The following is a 27965-nucleotide window of genomic DNA, read 5'->3' on the forward strand; positions in this document are numbered from 1 at the left end:
TAGGAAAAACCTGGGAAAGACACTTCACTTCTCTCTACACCCCTGAATCATGTAACGCTGACTTATTTGAAGCCCCCAGGGTGCAGCCAGAGTGAAATTAATTTAAAGGAACTGACTCAGATCAATAAATTCACATTGTATTATCTACTCAGATCACAAAGGAATATGGGAACACACTGACAAGGCTGCAGAAAAGACGGGACTCCCTAGCATAAGGCAATCAAAGGTGGTGAATCCTGCTCACAACTTTCATGCCATTTCACGTGTTGTTTCACCCACCATCCCCGTTTATCTTTACTCGATTTGAGCCACGAAAGTAGAGAAACAAAAAGAGAAGAAAGTCAAATAAGGATGTTTCAGTACTTACCATCGTCTGTGTCATCAGTGACGGGAGCCTTGCTGGACTGTCCGAGCCCCATGGCTGTTCCTCTTACAGATTCTCCTGTTCTGCTCCTTTAGCTCAACTCAGCATCGAACCGCCTCTCCCTCTGAGACGCACTCATAGCCTGGTCAACAGTAGCCCCTCACGCACGCACACACACACACACACACACACACACACACACACACACTCTTAATCTCGCGTGCTGGACTGCTCAGCCCTGACACACACATACGCAACAGCTGGCTCGGTTTCACTGACAGGTCTTCCTCTTAATTCTCCACCTTGACAGAGCCACACATCATTGCACACACACACACACACACATACACACACAAACACACAGTCGAGGGCTTGGGGGAACACTAAAGGCACTGACTCACTGAAACACACACACAAAGGCTGACCACCACGGTGTAAGTCTCCTGTCTGTCTTCACTGCTGCTGAGACGAACACAGGCAGGCGGACGACTCGTGCCTCTTCAGGAGGAGGCTGGGTCTTGTGTTAGTGGCTGTGACCCTCTGTTAACTGAGAGTCTAACCTGTGAGGGGAGGCAGGAAAACATGACACCACCAGTAGAGTGAGGGAGGGAGGGAAGGAAGGACGGGGGGGGGGGCAGCATCTAATGATCAATGGAAAATCGACACATCATTTTCTAAGATAAGATACTAAAATACAAAATACAAAAAAATGCAACCTGCAATGGCAGCAGGAGAGCACATTAATGTCAAGGACTTCATTAGCAATCAATATGTTTTGTGAACTTTTATTCCTATTTTTACAGTACAGGTCTCCTTCCTTCTTCATCCTGTCCTTCTTTCTTCCATCTGTCATTTAGTCATTATTCAATTTTTATGTTTTAATCTGAAAGTCATCTCAGAGGAGCCCATTTTGCAGTGCATGGGTGATGAATGGTATGATCAGTTTTCCCATTAAGAGCACAACATTGGAGGCTTTTGACTTATAGTTTGCTGGTGTTGTGTACTGTAAATGGAATCCCTCATGTTGCCCTCTTCAGGACATGAGATTTCATGAGTAAGATCCACTAGACAAAAACAAACAAATACTGAAACCCTGCTGCCTCATAAAATCAGCCTATGAACTCAAATGTAATTTTACTGAAGTGTAGGGATGTTAGTACATCGTGTACATGTGTGCATCTTACGCTATGATATTCCTGTAATATCCTCAGGAGTGTCAGAAAGAAAGTTTTTAATGACATTAGAATCTCCCATGATGCTACAATATTCACACCACAGCTTTACTATGCGGTTTGCTCTTGTATCATTTTAAACTGACAGCATGCCCCATAATAAAATATGAAAGCAGAATGAATGACTGGACTGAGTTATGAGATGCATTTAAATAGGAAAACTTCAAGTCATCGTCGCAATATTTAATCCGCGAGGGGAAACCCTTTCATGAATGTCATTCTCAGACTGGATGATAAGCCCATCACAGCGTATCTGAATACCCTTCTAGGGTTAAATTAAATATTTAAAAAGTAGTGCGGGAAGCCGCATTGCTGAGCCCCCTGGCCCGCAGAGGACATTGTGCCCGGAGCCCTTATCTGATCATATGGGAGAAATGCGCTGAATAGAAAGCACCCTCCTGCATCCATGCAGGGTAGCTGTGGCTGTGGGAACCTACCTCTGAGCGGCGCCGGTTAGTTGAACATGGGACCATTTCCAGCACGGTTTGCTGCAGAGATGTGAAGCATCAGGGGAGCAACAGTGCACCTCAAAGCATCCCCTGTCCGGTGTTCGGACGATGACGCACCGGGACACCTGCCACCCGAAAAATGGAACCGTTCAGCAGAACGTGACTTGCGGGATGCGCCGACTGAGTGCAATGCGAAATCCCTTGTTTCTGGAGGACAAATGGAACAGAGACGGGTGTTTACGGGGGAAACTGCTCGGCGCGTTGCACTGATGAGCGACTGACCTCCACATCGCCGCCTGTGTAATGCGCTGGACACCACCGTGCGTCTGGAGAGGCACGTTTCACATGCTGATCTGCTGTGGCGGTGGTGCTGAGCATTCCCTGTTATTGGCACTCACTCAGCCAAAATCTATACTCCCTAATGCATTTTCACATAGATACCAAATAGATTACACTTAAAATCTTTACTGGAATATTATATTTTAGAAATATTAGCCCATAGAGAGACGAGTGTGCCTGTTATAATTACAAGTTTACTGTAGTCAGTTAAGCAATGCAGAGTCATTCTGTAGCCCCTGCAGTGTTTTTCTTTTGGGTTATTGCCTAAAATTAAGAAGAGGTTGTCTTTTTATCAATGGCCCGCGATGATGCTGATTTCCACAGAACACATGCGCGTGTGTAGTATTAACAATGAGCCAATGCGGATCTTTTCATTTAAGGATCACTTTATTGCCTCGTAATACTCTATTTATAATTCTTTACTTTTGTCGCAGGGAATTATTTTATTACACACACACACACACACACACACACACACACACTACCAGAGCTGCTACCTTGCTCAAAGCTCTTCAGCAAGCCATTGTGGGTGTTTCAACCCGCTGGCCCCCAGGTGAGGGGCACTCTCTTAATAGACCAACAGAGCCTACTTTCTCATAATAGCCTTTAAAGTTTTATGGAAATAGTCCGACAGGGGGAATAATGGCCAGTAATATCTTTCTGGTGTTTGATTGTGAGTCTATGCTTGACCTTATTGTGCTTTATGGTATGTCTTTTATTATCTCCTAAAGCATTAATATAATATTAATTTAATATTCTTACATGCACCGTACACCATATAGGTTTTAGGATTATTTTATTTGAGCCGCCTGTGAGCACACATATGGAGTGTGTGTTATTCCCATATTTCCATAGTCGGTATCCTAAATTTGGCTCAAATGTCTGGAAAAGCTGAAAATATGTGGGTGGGTTGAATGACTTAACTCACTTACCTCACCAACTTACCTTCTGAGGTCCAATTGAGTAAGGCACTTACCCCTCACTGGCTTGCAATAAAGGATAGTGGTTGACTGGACAACCCAGTGAATAAGTACCTGAAGTACCTAGGGAAGCAAGATTAAGTTCCCCTATACATGTTTTCACATTATGCACGTCAGCTTTACATGCAATGCCATGCTGCCATGCTGCCATGCTGCAGACTGCTATGGCCATTAACTACTAACTGTAAAACACATCCGTCCATTATAAGGACAGCACGGTCACCCGTGTCCCATGTTAATTGAGCAGGCCAAGGTCGAGAAGAGAATGGCTGAGTAGGGCAACTGTGGGACCAGAGATATGCTTACAGCACACACTACACATTTTCTTCCTCTTTGTGGCTCTCTGTCATGCCAAGACACACTCTGTGTGGGCCATCCATCTTTTTATGGAGGGAGGAGACAGACCTCCAACTCTCAATGCACACTATGAGAGGTGACTAGCACAACTCAAAAGCAGGCCAATGTCCTACTGTGCGTTTGGCAGCATCAGTGAGTGTGGTGCTCTTCTAGATGGGATGAGCGATGACAGTGCCATATCACACCTGGACAGAGACAGAGTAAAGCTACTTAACAAGCAGGAGGCACTGGCGTGTCCCAGCGTTGTCCTAGTTTTGCGTTTTGTGAGGGTATTTTTTTTTGCCTGTATGGAAAATTGGTCATATATAAATCCTTTTTATATCACATTCAGATTTTAATTAAGGAATGAAAGTATTTGGAGAACTTCAACATGATGCTGGACTAAGAATGCTCAAGAAGATTTAAGCTGAAATTAGCCCCATCTAGTGGATAAAAAGGGCATACCATGATAGGACAGAAGCCAGTTTCAATATGGGAAGGGTCTTGGGAAGTTTCAATTTACTGTATTCCAGTCAAAGTATCTGCAGATAAACACCACCCCCTCCCCACTGCAAACATGCTTAATTATGGCAAACAGATATCAGAGTACAGGTTAATAGGTTTTAACAGGCATGTTTCATACTTGAGGTTTTGCTTTTTACTGCAGGAAATATATGTAGTTTTACCACTGAAATTATTTTACACATATAAGGTTGTTTATATATTAAGTGTTCAGAATACTGAGCTGTGTTCAGCTGCTTGGTAAAATTAAGATAAGCTGAATAAATATAATGTTTAGGTATGAACATTAGAAATGTAATACTCTGGTAGTCTGTGGCTTGTGCCAACATCAACTCCTTGTTGGAGTTTATTGATGTGTTTTGCTATCTTGTTTTTTTCACTTCTTCAGAGATTGAATAAATAACAGTACACCCTGCACACCCGCACTAATAGAATAAAGGTCCAAATACCTCCTATGGCATACATGTCCAACATCTGAATTCTCTGGTCCCATTTTTGGCCTCAAGACTGTCTTTATTCTACCAGCCAAGGTAGTTTTATTTTTGTAGCACATTTCAATGTTAACTCACTGTGCTTTAAATTAAAATGTACAAAGCAACAAATGACCTGCAGAAGAATATTAAAATATAATACATTAAAAATATGCATCAATTTCATTCCAAAGGTGCTATAGCTTATATTGAGTTGGGATCTCAAGGCTGTGGCACTGTCCTGTTTTGTATGTGATCTTGCAGAATGTACATTTGTTTTGTACTACATATGAAAAGAAATCTTTAGAAGTGAAAAGTAACAAAGAACATGTTCTAAAATCCTGTACTTAATTTCAATTTTGAGTTTTCCCATTTTCTGCTAGAATTCTGCTCCCAAGAATTATAATAATGTTCTTTTTACTCCACTAAATTTATTTGCTAACTTTAGTTACTGGTTTCTTTGCAAATTCAAATGAATAACACAAGTGTATTCAACAAAGAAATTATGGATTATCATGGGTTAAGTTAAAACTTTATTGATCCCTGGACAAAAATGTACAAGCTACCGAGCAGTATTTTAAATTAGCTTCACTTTAGCAGCTGCAACATTAAAGTGGGGGTACATATTAATGCATTAATGTTTATGATCCAATATTATAATATACAGTATTTTGAAATGGTCTATTCTGCATAATGAGTACTTTTATTTTTGGTACTTTAAGAATTTTTTTCATGTTAATACTTCATCATTTTACTCAAATAAAAGGAATACTATGCTGAATATTCCTCCCTTCCTGAGCTGCCCTAAGGCAAATTAATCATTTATTTCTTCTCAGTATTAAAACTTTTTGACAAAAATCCCACTGTGCTGTCCTCTCGACTCTGCTTTCACTCTTCCATAAAGATCAGTACTGGTTAATCTGACACAATGGGGTGATTCCTGTCATTCCACTACTACAGTTGCATAATTATTTTGGAGTAAACAGTGGGCGGGCTAAAATATGTCCACATGCATACGTGGCTGCATGTGTGCACTGGTGACACAAACAAACAAAGGTTTTGTTAGTGCAGTAGGTGTCAGGGAGTCATGGCGATCTTTAACCACTTGTTGCTTGTTTTGTCTTTGGCGCCACTGGTACTGAGCTACCCTTTCTACCCACCAACATGCTACACCAAGGTACTGAGCATGGCACGAGATCTCACCCAGTGGGCTGCAGATTTAAAGAGGGATCCTGAAACTGTAAGTCAGCTGCTGTGTTGTCACTCTTATAGATTTTTGCTTTATATACATTAGATTTACCTCAAAGGTTGTTTTCAGTTCCTATTCTTGAAAGGCCTTGTGTGCCACATTGTATTTGTACTTGTTCTGTGTTTAGTGCTTTTTATGTATTGTACAAAGGACCATAGTGGAGATAATAGCTATCTAATTCCTTCATTAAGTGTAGTTAGTTACAGGTAAGAATTAATACATTAATTTAGTATAATTCATCAAATCAAAACATAGCAGGGTAAATGTGAACACATTTTAGTTGGATTTATTTAGTTATGTGAGACTCCTGTGAGTATGAGTTTATGGGAATAAAAGCTACATTAGATTATCCTGTCAACATTGTTTTTTTAAAACTTAATGGTACCTATTGTTTTTTTCATCCAGAGCTTCTGCATGCAACACATGCCACCTCTGTATCTTGATGTCCATGTAAGTGTAACTTCAAGTTCCCCATGACTTAAACCTATTTATTATCAATCTTAATAGACTGAAATATTTGGAAGTCAACCTAAGTTAAATTTTAAGATAACATAAAAACTTTACTTGAGAAAATATGTTTTCTGATCGGTATTTTCAGTCGATGTTTATTTCACTCTTTGTTTTGAACTATCTGGCTGCCCCAAACGTTTCTACACTAACATCTGTGGTATTTTGACTGAAAACCTCAGCTGTAAATCACGCGGCGGGGACACTAATTGCTACTACTCATGCCGCCAGAATGCTTGCGTGATGTACAAAATGAGAACCTACATCTCCCTGGTGGAAGGCCTGCGTGAGCGCCGTTGCGCTTACACCAGAGAAGTGAGGAAGCTGGGTGTCACTCTGAGACAGCTCTTCATCATCATGTCAGAGAAATGTCATGGGGTAAGACAAGACAAATGGTCTGAATAAGTTCAACACAATGAGATTCAATACAATATATAAAATGAAACTACATGTACCTTAAATCAGTTTGCATGGAAAGATTTTTTTGTACATTATCTGTACTTTTAGCGGAATATAACATTTTTGAAAAAGTGACTTTCTCTTCTGTGAATAAATAAGGTACAATTCATAGTGGTAGTAGCACTGTTAGTAAAAGTTGTATTGTTTTGGTCCACTTAACCTTGTGACACCCAAAGCCCGATCTGGGGGACACTACAGTAGCAATATGTAGAAATTTCACAAACAAGTGACACTATGTAAAGTTGTACGAATAAGGAGATTAAATACACTTATATTTGATTAGGCTGTTGTCTTTTCAGTCCTTGTTGTCTACAACAATCAAAGTACAATGCATGCCACAGAATGTAAGTGAAAACTTAAAAATATGTCATCTCATCCAGCAACATAATAAATCCTTGAAATCTTTACATCCAATTTGTTTTTATGTAAGTAAATCACTCATACAGGGTTAAACAAAAACAATCAATGCTATTTTTAACAAAAGAAATCACACTTTTTTTAGTGTGTCCTTTATGATGTCATGACTATCTGATACTGTGATGTAAAATTCCCATTATCACCATGTTTGTATTTCCTGTGTAGCAGCTAGTGAGTGGTAGTTAGTAAGAGGTATTAACTGTCATGGCCATAGCCAGTTATTATGACAGAGGTTAATGGAAATTAGCCTTTTGTGTGATAATCGCAAACGTTTGTATTAAGATATGTAGCTACACTGATTCATTGACCACCTGTCCAGCTGTACAGTGTATTAACCTCATCCAAGATGTAACAGTGAAATCAACTTTCTTTAAGATTATTAGTTGAGCTACAGATCATTTATTGGCACGTTAACCCGAAAAATATAGTTGTAATTCAGCACTAAATTTGACTTAGTCTGCTGTACACAAAGTCTCCAACTAACTTGCCATTATGAATTTTTGAAATGAAAAACTTGCGTAATAATAATAATTCAAATTTATCTGCACTATATCCACTGAGCCAAAGTCACTGCAGCCCAACATGTCACAGAAAAAGGGAAAACAGACTAACACTGATGAGATGCATTCAAACTGACTGCTAGTAGGTCATTTCACAGGATTAAACAGGGTTTATAATGGATTACCAAAAAACATTCAGTTCTCAGTGGATGTTTGATCCTGCTCACCTGAACTATGAAGTCAGGCACATCTGGGTCTGCGCCTGATTTCCCATAACATAATGAGTGACATGACATGTCTGCGCAGACCAGGCCATGATGTCTCGACAAAGGGTTAGAGTTAATCCACTTTTGTTTTGGTCATTTTAGAAAGCTTCAATAACAGAGAAATGGTTGATTAAGGTCAATTATAGACTGGAAAAAAAGGAAATGGATTGTGAGTGCACACATGTCACATGGGTGATTTTCTGTTTGGGATTTTTATTTGTACCTGCACTTTCAATCCCTATAACAATGTATTTAACATGAAGGCTCATGAGATTGAGCTGCATATGAAATGTGAATCCTGAATAATGATCTTATTCAATCACAAACGTCTATTTCACTTATCTTTTTTATAGGACTTGGTGTTCACGATCTATGACTGTGCGGCACTGGAGCACTAACCTACCCAAAATGACTATATTACTGCTCAAAGTCTTTCAAAGGAGAGTGGAGAGACAGCAATCTGTCAATGTACATTCTCCAAGCGTCTGCAGTGATTGAAAGACACAAGGCTGAAGTTAAGTTTATATCTATAGTAACTCTGGTTGTGTAACTATGTTAAATAAACATACTGTAATAATCTGTTTTCTAACTTTAATGGGGTTTATTAGTATCACTAATTATCACATCTTTCCTATGGAATCTGACTGGAAACATTTCACATAATAAACTTTATTAAAATGCCTTTTGTTATTCTCATTTATTGACAATAAACACAATATGCATCTCATGTATTTTAATAAAAGATTGTATTTACTTGTTCTAATTACTCCTCCAATGATATCAAAGTGACTCCACGTTAAATATACCCTGTCACATATTGACAGATCGTTAAAGAGAGCATTTTTAACAGCAAACATTTTGACTTGTGTTCAGGTGTCCCAGTAAGTCAGTATGACAGTGAGCCACCATGGACTGAATCATGAAGCTGAAGCAACTAAATGGAGTTCATCCATCATTAATTTCATTGTTTACACCAGTGCAAATGTCTTCTGTGACATAAGGTCTGTTGTTAGGCATTTCTGAGTATTTCTAAATCATCATTACCCAGTATTTATTGGTGTGTGAAAGGATCAAAATTACTTAAAACCAATAGGGATTTTAGAGGGAGGGAAGGGGCTTCAAGTTAACATGCTGGAGCTTAATTGAGAGAGGTTTGTAGTCATAGGAACTGTACAAAGTATGTACACAAAGTATACACACAATTACAACAGTGACAACTCATTAGTGTTAGGAGATTAGTAGAGACCTTTGGAGATTTACAGGAGCTGTGATTAAATCTCTTTCACAATGTATCAACAATAGTAAGTGCTATTAGAGACTGTTTAACAAAATGGTTGGTTTTGCATGAAGTTTAAACAATTAAGATAAATAAACCTATACACTAAAATTGATAAATATATCCTGATGCATATCTTGAAACAGTAAAGCTGCCGTTGAAACACAACATGCCAAATTCCGTCTTCCAACCCACAGCTTAGTGCAGTACTGATGAGCAAGCAAAGCATGACATCACCGCGCTGCTGCCAATCTTCCTGTCCATAATTGCTAATTCAGCAGTTAATTGTTTGGCTAATCTTTCCATAGAATTCCATAGAGAGAAATTCACTGTTACAAATTAGATAATAAATGAAAGTTAAAGAGTTTCATTCTGAAGGTTAGAAAAACATCAGATAAAAAATAACTGTAAAAGGTCACAGCAGCATAGAGCACAAAACTACACTAAAGGAAAGAGGAAAAATCATACACCCCATGATCCTATAGTTACATTTAGTTATCTATGCTATTTTATCCTTTATTTAAAAAGGAAAAAATGAATATAGTATAAAAACATGACTGTTTTCCCAGATCCCAAGGTGATGTCTTCAAATTGATTGACCCAACACATTCAATTTAAAATTATATAGAACATGAAAGCTACACAGTATCGCATCTGAGATGCCGGAAACACAGAATGTTTGGTATTTGGGCTTAATGCTTTATAAAATATTATTTAATTCATCTGTAGCTTTCTCACATTGAAGTCGTTTATCAACGACTGTGCTGAATGTGCCGCTAGAGGGCGCTTGAGTACTGCCTGTAAAGGTGACGAGCAGGGTAGTTGAGCCATCATATAGAGAAGAGAAGAAAGTAAGAAGATTGCAGATGAATTCTGATTTTAAAACTTCCTAATTAAACTGTATTAAACTGTAATGATCTATCACTAACTGTGTCTGAGTCTCACTTGTACAGTTCTTTAATAATATATAAAAAAAAAAACCTTAACATTATAGTGATGCAGTAGGATGTAAACAATAAAGTAAATTAGGGTCACAATGAACTCATAACTGCAGCTTAGAGCGCTCCAAGAAGTGGAGTAGGTTAATGGCACAGCTGTGTGGGAGCAAGCCAGAGGACACGCCCAGCACCAACCCGGACATGAAGTCCTTGTACTTCATCAGCGCAACAGTTTCGACGAGTTACTCTTTCAAAGAAACTACATTTCCATGACGGCAGAGGGAGGGTTGTTGAGTAGCAAGGTGGGGCGTTTTCGAGCAGTAAGAAGCAACAAGTTGCCCTGGCAGGCGGGCAAGCGGCTATTCCATCGTGTTTCCAGCGGCAGGTGGTCACCGCGCGTCCAGCACTTCCCCGCATCTTGTGAATGGGACTATGAACGCAGAGTCTTCAGAGACCCGGGTTGTCATGGACGGAGTAGACCAACTTCTTTGAAGTAGCTCAAGTCTATTATTCTTTTCTCTTGGACACGGAAAGTGACGTTTGGTGAACTGGTAGAGTATCTGGCCACGCGCCTCTGCGCTCTCTGTGAAGAGCCTTTTGACACTTTTTTTTTTTTTTTAGCTGAATTTTATCGCACTGTAAATAATGGCACTCGCGAGATTCAGCAGAATACTCCGTCTGCCAACACTTGAAATCAAAAAGAAAGTAAAGCAGTATGAGCACGTCCATCGGGACATCGATCCAAACGACATATGGGAAATTATTGGCGAGCTGGGCGACGGAGCGTTTGGGAAGGTCTATAAGGTGAGTGTGGTCTCAGAGGTACCTGCACACTGACCACATTAGTGCAGTGATGAACCTGTTTATAGTTCTTAATCCTCTTAAACTTTATTGATAAGTTGCCCACCTGTTGTCAAGTCCAGTATACACTGTTAAATGTTAGATGAGCTTCTTGAATACTTAAACTGTAAATCTTATGTTCTCCCACAATGTTTGCTAGCTTTTATGTGCTTCTCCATGATTAAATACATCATACTTCAGTTTCCTTTAGTATGATCGAGTTTCCATTGCAGTGCACATATCTCTTTCTTAGAATATAGCCTGCAATAAAAAAGGTGTGAACTACTTCCAGTCACCTGTGGATGCTGCACCGTCCCTGAGATTGTGACTTAATACCTCAACTATGCTGTTGCTTCAGAGTTTCACTGTAAGAACAGGTCAGGTATTCATCAAACTGTGGCTTTGGGTATCGCGGATAGGTTATGCAACATGACCAGTGGATGAAAACTTGTTAAATAATAATTTATTACATACATGTTAGTCAATGATAGTTTATGTCCTTTTGCTGAGATCAGCATCTTCAGTTTTATTTCTTGTATGAGTGGCTTGTTGAAGCAACTTTCTCTCATTCTCTTAAATCATAGTTTTACTGAAGTATGTAAAAAGAGACTCACTCCTCTAGTGATTTTTCTTGTGAGTTTTAGAAACACCTTCAATCACCCACCCAACTCCCTCCCTCCCTCACTCACTCTCTTCCTTAGTTCTGTCCGTTTCCTCTCAAACATCAGCAGCAGCACTACTTTTGGCTCAGAGGAGTTATTTAATCTGGATCTGTTCGCTGGTCAGCCCCCTCCGTGTGCAGCATGGCACAGGCGCTCTGTGTCTGTGCTGCCCTGTGGAGCACAGTGAAAGTCTTTGACACATCTAGAAGGGGGGCCTCAGTGGAAGAAGTGATGCCTTACCAGAGGTCTGCGCTGAACAGCAAATGTAGTCTTTTTAGAGGGCTCCACCTTATTTAGGTATTTTGTTTTTGCTGGACAGTATGCACACACTGGGGCATCAGGAGCGCAGACACGGGAAGATGAATTTTGAAAGTTCATAATCAGAGACCTCCATCTGTCCCAATGAAATGTCAGAGTCTCAGGGGAATGGTGCCTTTTTTACAATGAAATTAAAAGAAAATGGTTAATTTCTTGCTTGTGTAGCCACAGGTCTGAATTAAACATTATGGAAGTTGTCTTGTATTGAGTCTTGTGAGCAGAGAGAGTATGTGAGGCATCCTGTGGATGGTCTTTTGACAGATAAAAACAACAAGGACAGAAGTGAAGCAACCGGTATAGCATGAAAACAAACAATGCTTTTAGTTTGCTTCTAAGATGCTGAGGGACTCACTAAACATGAGAGGCTTTAAGTTTAAAGATGTTAGTTGAGTGTTACAGCGTGGGGGCATACACACTAACTGGCAAGCTTTTTGAAATGTCCCCTCTAAGTCTTTCTTATACAAATGCCAAGCCTCGTCTTTGGCTTCGGTTTCCTCTCCTGAGTGGTTTGGAGGAGGACAGCTCCACACCTGCATCTGTCAAGATAGAAAGGGGAGGGCGGCAGAGTGGGGAGCAGATGATTACCAAGAGAGGTAATCGTGGGACTTTCATCAGGGGACAACTTCCTCTCATCGCTCCCGAACCTCCGAATGATCTGCTCGTCTGTGGGAGGGAGAGGCCTCGAGTGGTGAATTGCACATGTTTTCCGTTGTTAAAGGCTTTTGATATAGAGCAGGGAGGAGGCTCGATATCTCAGTCACAAGTGAAATCAGCTGCTTATCAGACTGTTAGGGGCAGGAGTCAAATAAAAAGCTGGGCTTGGATGTGTGACAGACACCAGAAGAGCAATACGGATCGTCCCTTCATAAAAAAGAAATTTTTGTCAAATGCGCGTCGCAAGGGCCCCTGCTCAGGCAGCTTCTTTAGTTTCCAACACCTGTCTTTGAGATTAAGCACAGACCTCTTCAACTGTACAGTGTTGGTTTAGAGTACAGAGTGCTTCTGTCAGCCTGACTCTCTAAAGGTTAATGTCGCCATTGGGAGAATAACAACTCACTTTGTTGCTCAAGGGGAGTGTTAAGGACAAATCAAGCTGCTTGTGTTTATGAATCGCAGGAACAGCGTGAAAGAAGGATCTAATAAAATGCAATATAATTCTTCAGTTATCGAATGTGTTCTGTTGTATTTCCAGAGTCTTTCCCTGTAGGAACAACTGGACTTTTCTATTGCTGATGTTCTGCTGCAGATAAGGCATCCTGGGTGAATTTGATCAAGTTTATTTTATCATACCTCTTTTCTATAAAGTTTTGCCAAGAAACTCCTCTTTGGTTGAACTGTTGTACATTTAGATTTTTTTTAAAGGGTCACATGCCAAAATGGTTTACTGTTTAATGTTTATTTGCATGAAAAAGTGAAACTAATGGTCTAATGTGTATGTTTTTTGATCTAGTAATTATTTTTGCATAACAATAGACACAAGAATTTACATGAAAAGTGAATGTAATGCAATTGATGGTTGATATTATGTTTACCTAACTTAAGCTAAGCAGCTTAGCACATAGGTTGACAAAATAAACACACCAAATGCAGAGAATTCATTTTTGAAATGCAGGTTTTGGTGAAAGAGCCTCACAGACGTGCATAAACAAGCTGTTGTTGACATGCTGAAGTTACAGTATCACTGTCCACCATCAGTGTGGAGGTGTGTTAAACAGAAATATTTAAAGACAGTGTATTTGTTCATGTGTAATCAGTGTGACTTTAAGATTTAAATTGCAGTTTGATTCAATTGCATGCTTGACCTTTAGCTCATATTGCAAGTCCTTGACATACTGCTCCAAATGTTGTGCAAACCCCATAATCAACATTAATACCACAATACTGTGGTGATGCTTAAAAATCCCCCCAGACATTTCTGGCTTTCATTCTCCCCATAACCACTTTCATACTTTAAGTCATGACAGGAGAATGTCTCACTTCCTGTCCACCCAGTGATTCAAAGGATGTCTTTTTTTTTTTGTTTTGTACGCACCTGTCTATGCATGCTTGCACTTGTTTGAAAGAGTGTGTTCGTGTGTGAAGGTGGGTGGCTGTAGCTGAAGCATGAAACAGAGGATTGTATGGTTCCCCTCACTAATTAATGGGCCACGTGCTGCTGAGCACATTGCCCTGCTGCCGCTGGTGGAGTGTTTCCATACACACGTGCACACTGTGAGGTTACGCTCCGTCAAATTCCCACTATACGGTGTAAACCACTGTAGCTCTTATCCCAGTTGGTCTGCGAAATGTTAAAGAAAGTGACAGAGGAATTGTTTGTGTAGTTAGCTACATACTGTATGAGTATTGCACTCTCTTGATCGAGTATACTTGATACAATTTCAATATATTCAGACACTTCATGAACAACAACGGCTTTTGTACACAGTCTCAAAAGCGGGACAACACTTCGATGTGCACAATTTCTTTTTGTTTTTGAGTTTCTGAAGTGGAAGGGTGTGAACTGCGAGAGGCATGGTGTTGTGAAAAGAGAAGTCAGTTTGCAAGTGAAAACACACTTTTGAAACATGGTTCTAAGTGGCGAGTTGAACAGGTTAGAGGGCGCAGTCTGTGCCTTTTTTACATGGTTATCTTTTGTCACTTTTCATTCAAGACTGTTGGGTATAATTAAGTTTGGTCTAATGGGTCAGATTTTCATTCAGCCAAGGCCAGAATAGACTTGTGGATGTAATCCATAAAACTGTTTTGGAACTAGTATTTGTCTGTTGAAAATGAATTAATGCACAATAGGTTTCAATAATGTGTCATTTTAGATCAGGCCTGGTTTCTTGGGCCTCTGAAGACATTTACTACCAGGCCAGATGTCTTACGACAACTGGATTGCTTTATGGCACACATTAGGAAATGTGTTGTGCTGGTCTGGCTTGTAAGGACAGATGGTGGAACAAGTGAAAGGCTTATGGAAAAATCACTTAAAACATGATTATCCTCCTTTAGTCAAGTGAAAAAGGCACACACTGGGTGTCATCAGTGGTTGCAACATCCTCTTTGCGAAGGAAAACCACAAGGTATATGTTCAATGCTGTTGTCTTAATTTAGAACATGGCGGTGCCACAAAGACGTATGTTGAAATGCCTTTGGTGAGACCATCGTCAGTGCTCCTGAAGCTAAGTCTAATCTCAGGGACCAGCTGGGCCCAAAGTGACTGATAAGAGCCCTGCTGGGGTGGGCTCAGCATGCTGGGGGGGGAGTCTTCATCCTCTTGATGACATTGTTACTAGCACTTACAGAAAGCAATTTCTGTGTTCCTACATCCAATATAGGCTACTGCTGGTAGGTTGAAGATGTTCATGAGGATTTATGATACATATTTTTAGTCTTGTGGAGTCCATTCTCAGAAAACCTTAGAATCAAAGCAAGAAGTAACCAAATACCTCAGACTTGGATATATGTAATGTTTCATTTTTCTTTGTTAGATTTGCTCTCCTTTTATGAATTTAAAATGGAATCACATTGTAAGTTTGCCATTTGCTTGAGGTTATTTCAGATCAGTTCTACAATTTTTACCGAATAATCTGGCATCTTACAATACCTGTCTGAGCCTAGTTTTAGCAGCACGCTCTAACCACGAGTGTGTAACTGCTTCAATCTGTTACTACTTTTATTGTGTACTGTGAGCTACAGTACAGTACAGCTCTCATCTGTCATGAGATTCATGCTTTATTAAGCATGGGCTTAAATAAAGAAAGGCCTTGCATGAGTATGAATGATTGAAGTAAGCAGGAGTTCTTTTTTTTCTGTCTGTGGCATGTCATGATTTCCTGCCTCACTAACCTGCTTTGGCGCTTGCAACTTTGTTCACTTCAAGGTTTTGAATGTGGGACATCTTGCAATGATGATCAAAACTTTCACATCCTGCAAAGAGTCATTTCTCCATCTTGGGGCCGTTAAGTTTGAACGTCGCTCTGTTAAGTGCTCCACGCCCAGTTATATTCTGTGAGAGCATAATTGACATGCTTTCATGCAGGCAGCAGGTTGTGTAAGAGGAAGAATCTTGTCGCTGAGTTGACAGAAGAAAATATGCCAAACATCAGTTTAGGTGCTTTTTTTTCTTTCAGAGCAGGAACAACTGGATCTTCAGTTCATTCAGTTAAAATTCAAAAGCCACAAACACATGCATTACTTTGTCACATTTTAAGGTTGGATTTAGCCATAAGATTAGGTGTAAAGTTCACGTGTCTACTCAAATGTGGAGGTGAAAAGTATGTCCCAGCTTTGCAGCCTTGCAACAGCATTTAAGTCACTTTCCTGCTGAGTAGGTGTTATGTAAACCAAGATCAGTCTCTCTTAAAATAACTCAACTCTTAAGTTTGGTAGCACTGGCCCTAACCATCAAAATCAGACTGCTGATCACGTCTGTGCGCAAATTGAATTAGCCTAATAGTGATTGCAATGTCAAAACAAGTTTAAATCTACTTCTCACAACTGCCCCAATTTATATTGGGGTTTTTGTCTTTTTTGAAAAAATGGTTTTGTCAGTCACTCTGGAGAAAACCCCATGTTGCCATAGGAATATTATCACATCCGTGTTTAACCACCCAGGCACATGCATGAATTCCTGCTTTGTTGCCACCAGTGTGGAAGGGATGTCAGTTGAAACTGAGTGGCATGTCTTGTAAAACAAGTTTGAGGCATAAACATAGAAGTAAATGAGCCTTGCTGTGGAAGAATATGCCCTTCTTCTAATAAACGAGTGCTGTGAGTGCTAGGTTTGGTTTACAAGTAATGTAAGTAATATAAATTTAATTTTCTCAATTTATACAAATTGACATTATCTAGCAAAATAATGATTATGACTAAATTGGTGATCATGCTTTACATAATAAAGTTAGTATACCAAAAGAACCGCTGGGAGGAAGCTGCCTCACTTTGATCATTTTACAAGACTAGTAATGTAGCTCGCAAATGAGTTTCAGTTATTGTTCACAGTTCAAAACATTTGCAAATTGGCAAGTTATGGCATAAGAGAGAAAAGGCTTTTTTTATTGTAGAAAATTCAAATACAGAACTTTATGGAAAACGTCAACAACCTGAAACATAAAATATATTAGATTACAACAAAGCCTGAAGAAAACAAAACAAAAGAAAGAAGGAAATGTGAGTGTCTTATTCAAGTATCATATATGAGTCCGGTAAAGAGAAAAATTTCCGGGCATTCCTGTCCGTCATGTATTTCAAGGATTTTGCTAAATGTGGTCAATAGATTTTATTGTTCGAGTTTGAGAATTATTATTATGCGTCGCTTTAAATGTTTTTGCAGCAATTGTGGGACGGCATCATCTCTTTTCCTTTCGTAAAGGATAGTCCAGTGTACCTCAAGCTAAAGGACATAAGAAAGGAAGCATTGAAGCACCTTTCCTTAGCTTTTGGAGATTTCAACCAGCTGTTATCATGGCTGCCTCTTCAATACTTTAGGGTCACTTCACTCAGGTAGGAACCTTCCTTAGCAAAAAAAGATTTCTTGACCGCAGCCTATATCTCCACATTGGCCTGGGAACGCCTCGGGATCCCCCTGTCATAGCTGGTTAATGTGGCTCAGGAAAGAGAGATTTGGGGTCCTCTGCTAGAGCTGCTCCCCCTGCGACCCAACCCGGATAAGCAGTTGGGGATGGATGAATGGATACCAAAAGAAAGCTACACAAATGGCTGCCTTGTACTAACTGAATCATTTCCCCTAATTTCCTGTGTATGTTGTCTGAGAGTACACAGGACGGCACTTCTCTGACACAGTTGTAATAGACCAAGACTTAAAGACACTCTAAAACAAATCAGTAGCCTTCGTGAAGCTGTTTAACATGCTTTGCTTGTGCACCTTGTTTGTCTGAATGAGAGATGATCACTTCCACAGGCGTCTGCTGTCAGGTGAGGTTTTAGTAGTTGCTGTCATGATGGAGTGGCTGAGAACCACATTCCTGTTCACAGACACATGGGGAGAGCCTTCACAGGAGGGGTGGCTTCCAGGTTCGGTCGGTCGGGGCGGTCAAAGGTCCACAATGTGTGTTTTTGTAGAGACTAGAACACAGAATAAACGTCAGCAATGCGGCATGTTCGTTCAACCTGGAGGTGACTGACCCCAGGGAGAGTTCTCTCTGTTGTTGGTTACAGGAGGGCATCTGGTGCATTGACGCTATCATTACTTATTCCTCATCCATTCAGCCTACTTTCTAAATGGACAAAGATTTAAAAAATTGTGTTTAGAAACAAGAAATAATGTTAAGAAGCTTATGGTACAAATAGATTTTTTAAAAGAGTTATTTTTAGGCTGAAGGACTTTTTTTCCCACAGAAATCATTAATGCCTCAGTCAACACTCCCAGTTTTAAACGGTATTATTGCCAGCTTGATTTTGTTTATAAAAGTGTGTGTCTGAATACTAAATGATACACACAAGGCTGGGAGCATGTACTTTTGTGTGTGAGTTTGCGCGTACAGTACAGTGTATTTGTACATCAACACATGGTTCAGTAACATCTGCTTTTAGAGCTTTGCCTTTTTTCTAAGGCTTTTCTCGAGCAGCAGCAGCAGCCGGTGTGCTTCACGGTCATGGATTGCGGCCTTCAGACAGACTGTTAGTGAAAACAGATGGAAATAAATACATGAGAGACGAGGAGAGATGTACAAGCGGGGATGACAGACAAATTTGGTGAGGGAGACAATAGATGAACATTGTGGCCTGACAGTGACTGATGAGGCAGGAGGTTCGGAGAGGTCAGATTAAAAACATCAATCTGAAGGAGATGGATCAAACCAGATAAACACTTAACAAAAAGTTGGAATGTGTAGTATGTTGCATACAAATCATTGATTCCTACTGTTATTTTGGTACAGTCAATTGGGAACATTTGTGTTCTGACAGGATTTGTGAGGCAATGCTGAGCACTAAAACTAGCCTATAATCTTAATTTGTTTCCATTGTGCCTATTTGGATGTTGTTGCAATGTGCAAACTTACATGTGGTCTGCAGTCATTTCCTAAAGCTAAAACATTAGAAATGAAACATCTGCAGATGCTTGAAATGTGCAGTGGCACCTTTTCATCGTCGTTTTTTAGGCAATTTGTTCAAACCGTGGAAGAGATTGTGAGTGTGTCAGCTTTTCTGCCAGGTTGGGTCCTCTCGGTAATCCATTTTGCACTTAACCTACATGAAAGCCAAGTCACTAATGAACAGGAAAACGGCCAGGCAGGCATCTAGTGAGCAGAGCTGCAAGACTGAGCAGAAACAAGTCCTTTCGATCTCCATGGAAATAAGACCCAAACAAAGCCAAAGATTGTTGTTCTGCTCTGGAGGAATAGTGAGAAGCAGTGAAGCGTTGTTTTCTCCTGGGATGGCTACAGAAGCTACACTATGTAGTTAACTGTATCCCTGCTTCTGCAGTCCTGTGGTTGTGAACTGTTATTATGTAATCATTTACAGTGTTTTCTGTAGAACTCTGACTCCCGGTGTCTCTGTTTTTTTTGTTTTGTGTCTTTGTTTTGTCGCATGTAAACAAATCGAATGATGTAGATGCCTCCTGGGCCAACTGGTAACACCATGTGTAATCCCTCTAAATTTGGAGCGGCTTCTCTGGGTTACATGTAGGAGACTTTATTATACTGTTGTTTTTTATTTATACTTTTTTATTTATAATTGTGAGAAAAGTGAGCTATTGGAATTAACCAGTCAACTTGCTTGACTCGCAGGTTCCCACGATGTGTGACATTTGCAGGGGTGTGCTAATTCCTCTGCAACCTACGCTTACCTGTAACACCCTTCAGAGACATTTACATCTGTCTCCGGAAAAGCACAATTCCCGCTTTACTCAGACAGGTTGTGTGGCAGTAATATCATAGCATTCTAGTATGTTAAAAGCACAAAAAAACACAATATCCCTCCCATGTCTTGTTGAAAGCTGCTGTTGTATGAGATACAACAAAAACTTTATATTTTACTACTTCTATAATAGCTGTAATGATGCATCCTCCTCAATCCGTATCTAGTTTTCTTTTGGGACTTTTGCTTGTGCACAATGCTACAAGATGCAATAGGCACATGAACGGTGGAGATACTACAGTTTGTTTTTTTTGTTCACTGAAGACATTTGGGTTTAAGATCAAAAGATGAGTATGAGACAGAGTTCAAAATTTCAGTTCTCATTTCCTGGTATTCACATCTAGATATGTTAAACAACTCAGGACATGCCATCCTTTGTTTGAACTCACTCATTTTTCAAGTGAGCAAAACTATTGGAACATGTGACTGACGGATGTTTCTTGTTGCCCAGGTGTTGCCTTTTAGGTTGATTATTCAAACATTAAATAGCTCTGCATGACTAGTCTAAGTTTACATCCTTGGTTCAAACCTATAAAGACTGCATTTCCTGTTAAAGAGGATAAACCAACATGAAGACCAGAGAGCTGTCTATGGGAGAAAAGCAAGCTGAGAATTGTCAAGCTGAGAAAAGAAGGAAAATCGACCAGAGCCATTGGACAAACATTGGGCATAGCTAGCACAACAATTCAGAATGTCCTGAAAAAGAAACTACTGGTGTACTGAACAACAGACGTCGAACAGGTCGGCCAAGGAAAACCGTAGTTGATGACAGAAATATTATGAGAGCTGTGAAGAAACCCCCCAAAACATCAGTAAGTGACATCACCAACGACCTCCACAGTGCAGGGTGAAGGTATCACAATCCACTGTTCGAAGAAGACTCAGAGAGCAGAAATCTAGAGGCCACACCACAAGATGCAAACCACTTATTAGCAGTAAGAATCGGAAGGCCAGTTTGAAATTTGCAAAGAAGTACAGAGATGAGCCACAAATTCTGGAACACAATCTTATGGACTGATGAGACCAAGATTAATTTCTACCAAAGTGATGGAAAGGCCAAAGTGTGGAGAAAGAAAGGAACTGCTGGAAGCATGGTGGAGGTAATGTCATGGCTTGGGGTCATTAATATTTATTGTTGATGGTAGCAGCAGAATGAATTCAGAAGTGTACAGAAACATTTTGTCTACCAATTTACGGAGAAATGCATTGAAACTAATCGGGAGGAAGTTTATCATGCAGCAGGACAGTGACCCAAAGCACACTGCCAACAAAACAAAGGACTTCATCAGGGGTGAAAAAGTGGAAGGTTTTAGACTGGCCAAGTCAATCACTTGACCTTAACCCAGTAGAGCTGCATTTCACCTCCTTAAGAGAAGACTGAAGGGAGAAACACTCCGAAACAAACAAGAACTGAAAGAAGCTGCGGTAAAAGCCTGGAATAGCATAACAAATGAAGAATGCAACAGTTTGGTGATGTTGATGGGTAGCAGGCTTTAGGCAGTTATTGCAAGCAAGGGTTATGCCACCAAATATTAAATGTTATTTGCTTGAAGATTATTTGTTCCATTACTTTTGCTCACTTAAGAATGTTGTGGTCTAATACAAACGGTGATATGTCCTAAGTTGTTTAACACATCTAGATGTGAATACCAGGAAATAAAAGCTGAAATTCTGAACTCTTGTCTCATACTCATCTTTTGATCTTAAACCCAAATGTCTTCAGTGAATAACAGAAACAAAGGAATTTGCTTTCTGTTCCAATACTTTTGGAGGGGACTATAAATCAGGATGTGACGTAGGGTCGGCAGCAGACTCTAAACAAACAACAATTGCAGAGTATTGAAGTGAACCTTAAATGCCGCTAATCTGACACAACAGATAAATAAAGATGTCAGTCAATCAGACAGGAATTTGTTTCTGATGGGAGAGGCTGTTGATGGTCTTTTGAAGCCAGTCGAGATTAAAGCGCGTTGAGCAGGATGATTCCTCCTCCTGCAATTATTCCGTCATCTCGCATAAACGTCTAGACGTACTTGCGCATTGATGTCACGCTACCTTGTGGGAAGTTAGGCTCCCACGTAAGACGCAATGAGGTGTTTCAGTGTCATTTCCTCTCTGTGGAGCATATACAGTTGGTAAACAAACACGCACTTTTGCATACTATACTCTTGGACCCTCATTGATGTAAATGCATGTGGCTCACTTCTCTCAGTCTACCTTCTTTGTCCACTCAACCCCTGACCATCTGAAGGCCAGAGGTGCATTCCTCAGCTGTGTGTGTGTGTGTTCCTATCTCTCATATCTTTTCTAAGACCAGTGTTCAACTTGAAAATATGGTGATCTAAACCCCCAGATGCAACATTACAATACTCTACTTGTTCAGATATGTCAGCCATCATTCTATCGGTCTGTAAATCTGACACATGAGAGACGAGAGGAGGAAATCATGACCCTAAACACTAACTCTTGTCACCAAAAGTGCGTTGCAAGCATTCACAAATTTTGCCTTGTGATAAAGTTGCCTAATGGTATCCTGTTTGCTACTGTAGAGCTGGAGATTATCTCTCTTGTTGTGTCTATAGGTTTGCATACTTTTATGTTGTCTCTTTTTCTGCAACAGGATGGCTAGGGACAAGATAAAAACTTTCAAGCGTTCAGCTATACTCTGTGTGTGTGTGTGTGTGTGTGTGTGTGTGTGTGTGTGTGTGTGTGTATGTTGCTCCGTGTTACCCATTCTTTAAAGAATTGTAGTCTACATTGTGTGCATGTCTGATACCATGACATGAAATATCTCCCAGTGAAAAGTTTCATACATTTCAAGATATTTAAACTGGTTTGCAAAACTGGTGCCATGTATCAAAGAAATTATAGAACTTTTCAGACCCCAGTTTGTGGAGGCTGAAAGTGCTGGTGCGGGAGGGAAGCAAACAGCAGAGAGCCGAGTTGTTAGCAGAGGAGTGAAAGTGTCTGGTGTCTCTGTGTTTACTGCCGTGGCTTGTTAACTAACAGACTGATGGATTGACGGTAGGAGGAGACATCCTGTTGACTCACACTGTGGGTTGCCCTGATGGGGGGCAGTTTGGCTTCTCCGGAGCTCTGTTTGCCAAACGCTAACTCACACATATACACATAGCTGTGGTGAACTGTGAGTTAAAGTGAGTGTGTTTTGCTGTGAGCCTGTCCTGTTTATTCAGATGTTTTCCCATAGCCGCTGTAAAGCATGGAGGGTGGATCACATTCAGACTCCGCCAGGCTGTTTAGTCTGTCGTGTTTCTACAGGTCACTGGGTGGACATGTGCACACGTACGTGCACACAGAAATACTCCTGTGGTATCACCATGACATATTGGCGTCCTGACAAAATGTTCTCATGCACCAACCACACATGTTCTTCTTGATCATTGACAACCTGTTGTATTATGCTTCAGGTGTTTCTAGCTTTTGTATGTCTAAGAAAAATGTAAATTGAGTATTTTTTTTGTGTGCAGTTGTCTTGATGTCCAATCATTTGATCTGACAGTGTTGGAGGTTTTTTAACAATGGTGCAGGATGGATCACCTCACCACCATTTACCTCTGTTTTTCGACTCTATTTTAAGTCTCGGCTTGTCTCCGGTCGTGATCTTGCAATTACAGCACTGATCTTGTGGTTTTGTCTGCAGGCGCACATTAATGTCATGTTGGCCCACAAAATCCCATCACTCAGCATTCACATCATTCTGTCTGTTACACAAGGATGAACGTCACCTGTTTGGCGCTTTGTGCTTCACTTTGAGTCACACTCAAAGGGTGTTTTGATGCTTTCTGCTCATGTTTACATTTGCTTCCCTTATTACTCAGATGTAGTAGGACATCTGTGTCTTGTCCGTGTGTGTGTGTGACGCACACTCTGCATGTGTCTTAGTTTAGCCACACTGACACTTTGGCCAGTTGCCCAGGGAGGGTGTGCAGTTTCATCCCCTGTTTTGTGTCTAAATGTTAGTCGGTCAACATTTTAATTTCTGTCTTGCATTTCTTGATATGCAATGAAGGTTGAGTTCAAGGGCAACTGGACTTGGTTGAAGATACTAGAAGACGTTGGATAACTATGATCTGGATGACTGAGAACCTTCACAGACATCATGTGTTTCTTGATGTTTCGGATTTCCTTCTGCTACAACTGGAGAAGAGTAGTCCGGCCGGCAGAGTGATGCAAGAAGAAGAATAAACTGGTCTTTGAGGCAAACTTGGAATTTAGCATCTGGTAGAATCTTAGCATTGGATGTGTGTATGTAGACTGATATTGTCAGTTTCATTTTGATGTTTTCCACCTTTTAGTCTGGCATATAACAAAAAACATGGGCAGAAATGGTCTTTTTTATCACACAGCCACACCCTGTCTCTCTCCATACTATTCATGTTTTCTGTGGAGTGATACAAAATCCTTTCTTTGGAGAAGTGAAAGTCTGGAGTTCATAGGATTAGTTGCACAGAAAGAAATGTCCTTATTTATTTTTGCTGTGAAAGGGTTTTGGCCTAAATGAAAGGGAAGTGAAATGCAAGAATCTATCAAACAGGCCTGCCATTACTCATGCATTTTGAATTTAATGTTCTGTTTCTTTGTCTGTCAGGCCAGAAACAAAGAGACAGGAGCTCTGGCTGCAGCCAAGCAGATCGAGACGAAAAGTGAGGACGAGCTGGAGGACTACATCGTTGAGATAGACATCCTGGCTAAATGTGACCACCGCTACATTGTCAAGCTGCTTGATGCATTTTACCATGAGAACAAACTGTGGGTAGGTCAAACACACATCTGGTTAAGACAACCAGCTTCAAGTGTAAACCACAGACTTGTCAACTCCCCTCTCTTCCTGTTTCATTTTTCCTTAACCTAACACTATTAAGCAAGTCCGCCATTAAAAAATATAGCCATATCACTGTCTGAACATTTTAGCACTTGAACTGATTAGAAATATGGTCACATTTTAATCTTGCGAGATCTCGTGGCACGATCTTGTCACACACCTACATACAGCCAAAGAATATTATTACAGATTTGGTCCAGATCTCGCACAGTTTATTTAAATGAACTGCCAGTATGCGGCTACATGGGAACACTGTGGTCAGGACTGCTGTTGTATTAGACTGCTTTCAAAGGGACCTTATCTGGTATCTACACTGTTACCCTCCTCACAAGATGTACTGTTTTCACTGCATTGAGGAGTTTCTGTGTCTGTCCATCAAGTTTTCTTTGCAACCTTTCCAAACAGCCACAGCACACAAACCTGAGCGATCAGCGGGGGGAGTGCAAAAACAGACCTTTCAACCATATATGTTGGCAGGATCATGGGATGTTCCATTTCAATCTGTGACTGCCTTGTTATTTTTATTGCAACAATATCTCATCTAGAGTATATTTCTCCTACATATGAAAGCTTTGTTGGGGAAGAAAAAAGGAAAATTGAATTGCCTAAATGGGGATGACACAAGACCCCCAGGGTGATATAACGCATCAGAAATGACCCACTCCTCACCCTGATATTCCGCAGGAACGAAGATTTCAGTTCAGTGTTTTCTGCTCTTGAGTTATTTTTCCTCTCCACACTCGCTCACTGGGTCAAGTGTAAACTTTTCAACTCCCTCTGTAATCTCCCAGTCTATCTGGCCAAGAAAAATAAAAGTGACCTCATGCAAGGGGCATGGCCTTGAGTATCTGAGGAATTACAAGGCAGCATTAAGACTAAAGATAGTTGTAACTCTACTTGTGAAGTTGTTATAAACAAAAGATTTAAGAGTTTAAATTTAAGGTGTATGTTTTTATACAGAAATGTATTTAAAAAAGGAAATTCATTCATGTTTTCCAGTGTTTTTTGTCTTCAGTTGTTTAAAAAAAAAAACAGATTTCAGTCCTGGTTGATTTGGCAACACCCGTGGTACAGCAAACACTCATTTAGCAGCTACTTTGTCAGAAATGGAACAGAAGAACAGAAAGACTGGTTTGTTTACAACTCAGCCAAAGAGACGCCCATTGTTTTAAAAAAGAGCCCAGTCAATAATTGCAACCGTAATCAGATTTCATGATGTGCATAGTCCATACCCAGTTTGGTTTGTTACCTTGTGCAGCAATGGCGGACTCCGCCACTAACAATAAAAACTGCTATAGAAAGAGATTATGTCTCGATGTAAATGCATTGTATGGCTATTGTAGAAAATAAGCTTATTATAAATGGTATAAAAAATGGGTTTTGACTTCATGTACAAACACCCCCCCTGCAGCATTTAACCACATTCTTCCTGTGTGCAAGTGATGCTATTAGCTGTCAGCTTTCTCACGTCCAAGCTGTGTTCACGAACTATTCTCTTATTTTAGATCTTAAACATATTTCCTGTCAATCTCTTTAATAATCTGTATTTAAAGAGCAACCAGGATTTTCTCAGTTTGTATAAAAATGCACCGTCAAAATGGACATGAGCATCCAAACAGCAGTAGCATAATTATGTACAACAAGACAAAGTGAACAAGCTCTGCACCTCATTGCTATGAATATGTGCGTTTGCTTCAGGATCTCAACAAGTAGCCCAGTGGCTGGTCAGTAACCTCCGGTTGGGTGGACTGGGCAGAGGTGAGATGATGCATTCCAGTACCGACCCACCCGTTCTGCTTTCTACTGAGTAAGAGAGGGATAGAGGAATAAAGAAAGAGACAGTCAGACAGTGAGAGAAGGGCTGTTTGTTCCCTTTTAGGAACAATCTGGTCTTGAGGCTAACAGGGCAGCCAGGCCCACAGCGTGAGAAAAAGAGGGCCTTTAACATGGGGACGGGACTGCTGACATCAGCACACTGAGAAGAACGAACACAGAGAAGGGAGGAGAACAGTGAAACAGATTTTTTTTTTTAAAAGAAGGGAAAAAAAGCTATAAACACAAGAGAATGTACACACTTCATTTAGAAGCATAGTTAAGCCCGTCTAATGGATTGGTTTACCCAAATGACAAAGAAACGCATTGTCTCACTTGCCTCCTATGATCTTAAGGTGTGAAGTTTTTTATATATTAATATATAATGAAGAGGCATAGTACCACAATGGTTTTGCAAAGCAAATATCCATCAGAACATACGATAAGGATATAATATCAGAAATGACTACAGCTTTTCTACAACAAAATTAAGAATATCAACACCTTCTGCATTAAAGATAAGATCCTGTGGTTTAGCCCATTGTGGGGCCAGAGCTAGACTCTCAGCACAGTGGGGGCGGAGTGTCATCATGGGGCCAACCTGCTACCAAGTCATTTAAACCAAGTTTAGGCTACCTGACCCCGGACGACTACTGCTGCCAGAGCTTATCGCAGCCATTCTAGTAAATGTTTGTGAAGCGCTGCAGTGCGTCCCAGAAGCGTTTCTGCTTCTGGAAGTCAGACACAGAAACGGCATGGAATCCGGTCAATTTTCAAAATAAAATACCCTGTACAGACTCCCGATCATATGTTAACAATAAACACAGTTAAAACGGACAAAAAAAGCAATAATATAACTACGTAGCCTGATTATTCCTAATAGAAGCACAAAAAGCAAGCACTAATCACAAAATCTAAACATGTCAGCAAAATCTGGCAGGCAAAACGCTCTTATTCTGAAATGCTTCCTGTGGTAGTTGCTAGATGCACCCGTCAAGATGATGAAGGAAAGCGAGCCGCATAGAACTTTGAAGAATTTAGTAGAAGAACAAAAGGACATATTAAAAACAAGTGATTTAGGTGGCGCAGGCTACATGCTCCGCTTCCAGTGGAAGTTGACACTGGAACTAAAATGCAGTGCACACGCAGCTTGTGTTACTCCTGGGAAATGCATAGTAGCCTATGTCTGTCCCTCAGAATTCCCATGATGCATGAGGGTGAATGGAGTTTGTTACAATTGGCTAATAAGTTTGCCATTTGTTTGAAATACAAATTTTACTTTAAGATTTATGTTTTTTAAAATGTCTTAGAATAGTGATT

The 27965-nt window shown here is 40.3% G+C and overlaps 3 protein-coding genes across 3 annotated transcripts in view; 2 read left to right on the forward strand and 1 right to left on the reverse strand.

The window, feature by feature from the left end:
* Positions 1–2320, reverse strand: part of stk32a (serine/threonine kinase 32A) — a 70025-nt gene extending 67705 nt beyond the window's left edge. The window contains exons 1-2 of the mRNA XM_038709493.1: positions 2034–2320; positions 368–924 (exon numbers count right to left, since the gene is read on the reverse strand). Coding sequence (XP_038565421.1) covers positions 368–419 — 52 coding nt within the window. The 5' untranslated portion in view covers positions 420–924; positions 2034–2320. The remainder of the gene's footprint in view (positions 1–367; positions 925–2033) is intronic.
* Positions 2321–5733: 3413 nt separating this feature from the next.
* Positions 5734–8771, forward strand: zmp:0000001268 (CYTL1 domain-containing protein). Its single transcript, XM_038709315.1, has 4 exons — positions 5734–5932; positions 6347–6391; positions 6680–6826; positions 8444–8771. The coding sequence occupies exons 1-4, from the start codon at positions 5780–5782 to the stop codon at positions 8486–8488; spliced, it is 390 nt and encodes a 129-aa protein (XP_038565243.1). The 5' UTR covers positions 5734–5779; the 3' UTR covers positions 8489–8771.
* A 1806-nt stretch (positions 8772–10577) lies between these two features.
* stk10 (serine/threonine kinase 10) overlaps positions 10578–27965 on the forward strand; it is a 47431-nt gene continuing 30043 nt past the window's right edge. The window contains exons 1-2 of the mRNA XM_038708750.1: positions 10578–11108; positions 24600–24764. Of these exons, the coding sequence (XP_038564678.1) occupies positions 10950–11108; positions 24600–24764 (324 nt within the window). The 5' untranslated portion in view covers positions 10578–10949. The remainder of the gene's footprint in view (positions 11109–24599; positions 24765–27965) is intronic.

Source organism: Micropterus salmoides, unplaced genomic scaffold, assembly GCF_014851395.1.
Source record: "Micropterus salmoides isolate LMB-PRFRI ecotype aquatic unplaced genomic scaffold, ASM1485139v1 Ms_hic_scaffold_9, whole genome shotgun sequence".
Classification (NCBI taxonomy): Eukaryota; Metazoa; Chordata; class Actinopteri; order Centrarchiformes; family Centrarchidae; genus Micropterus; species Micropterus salmoides.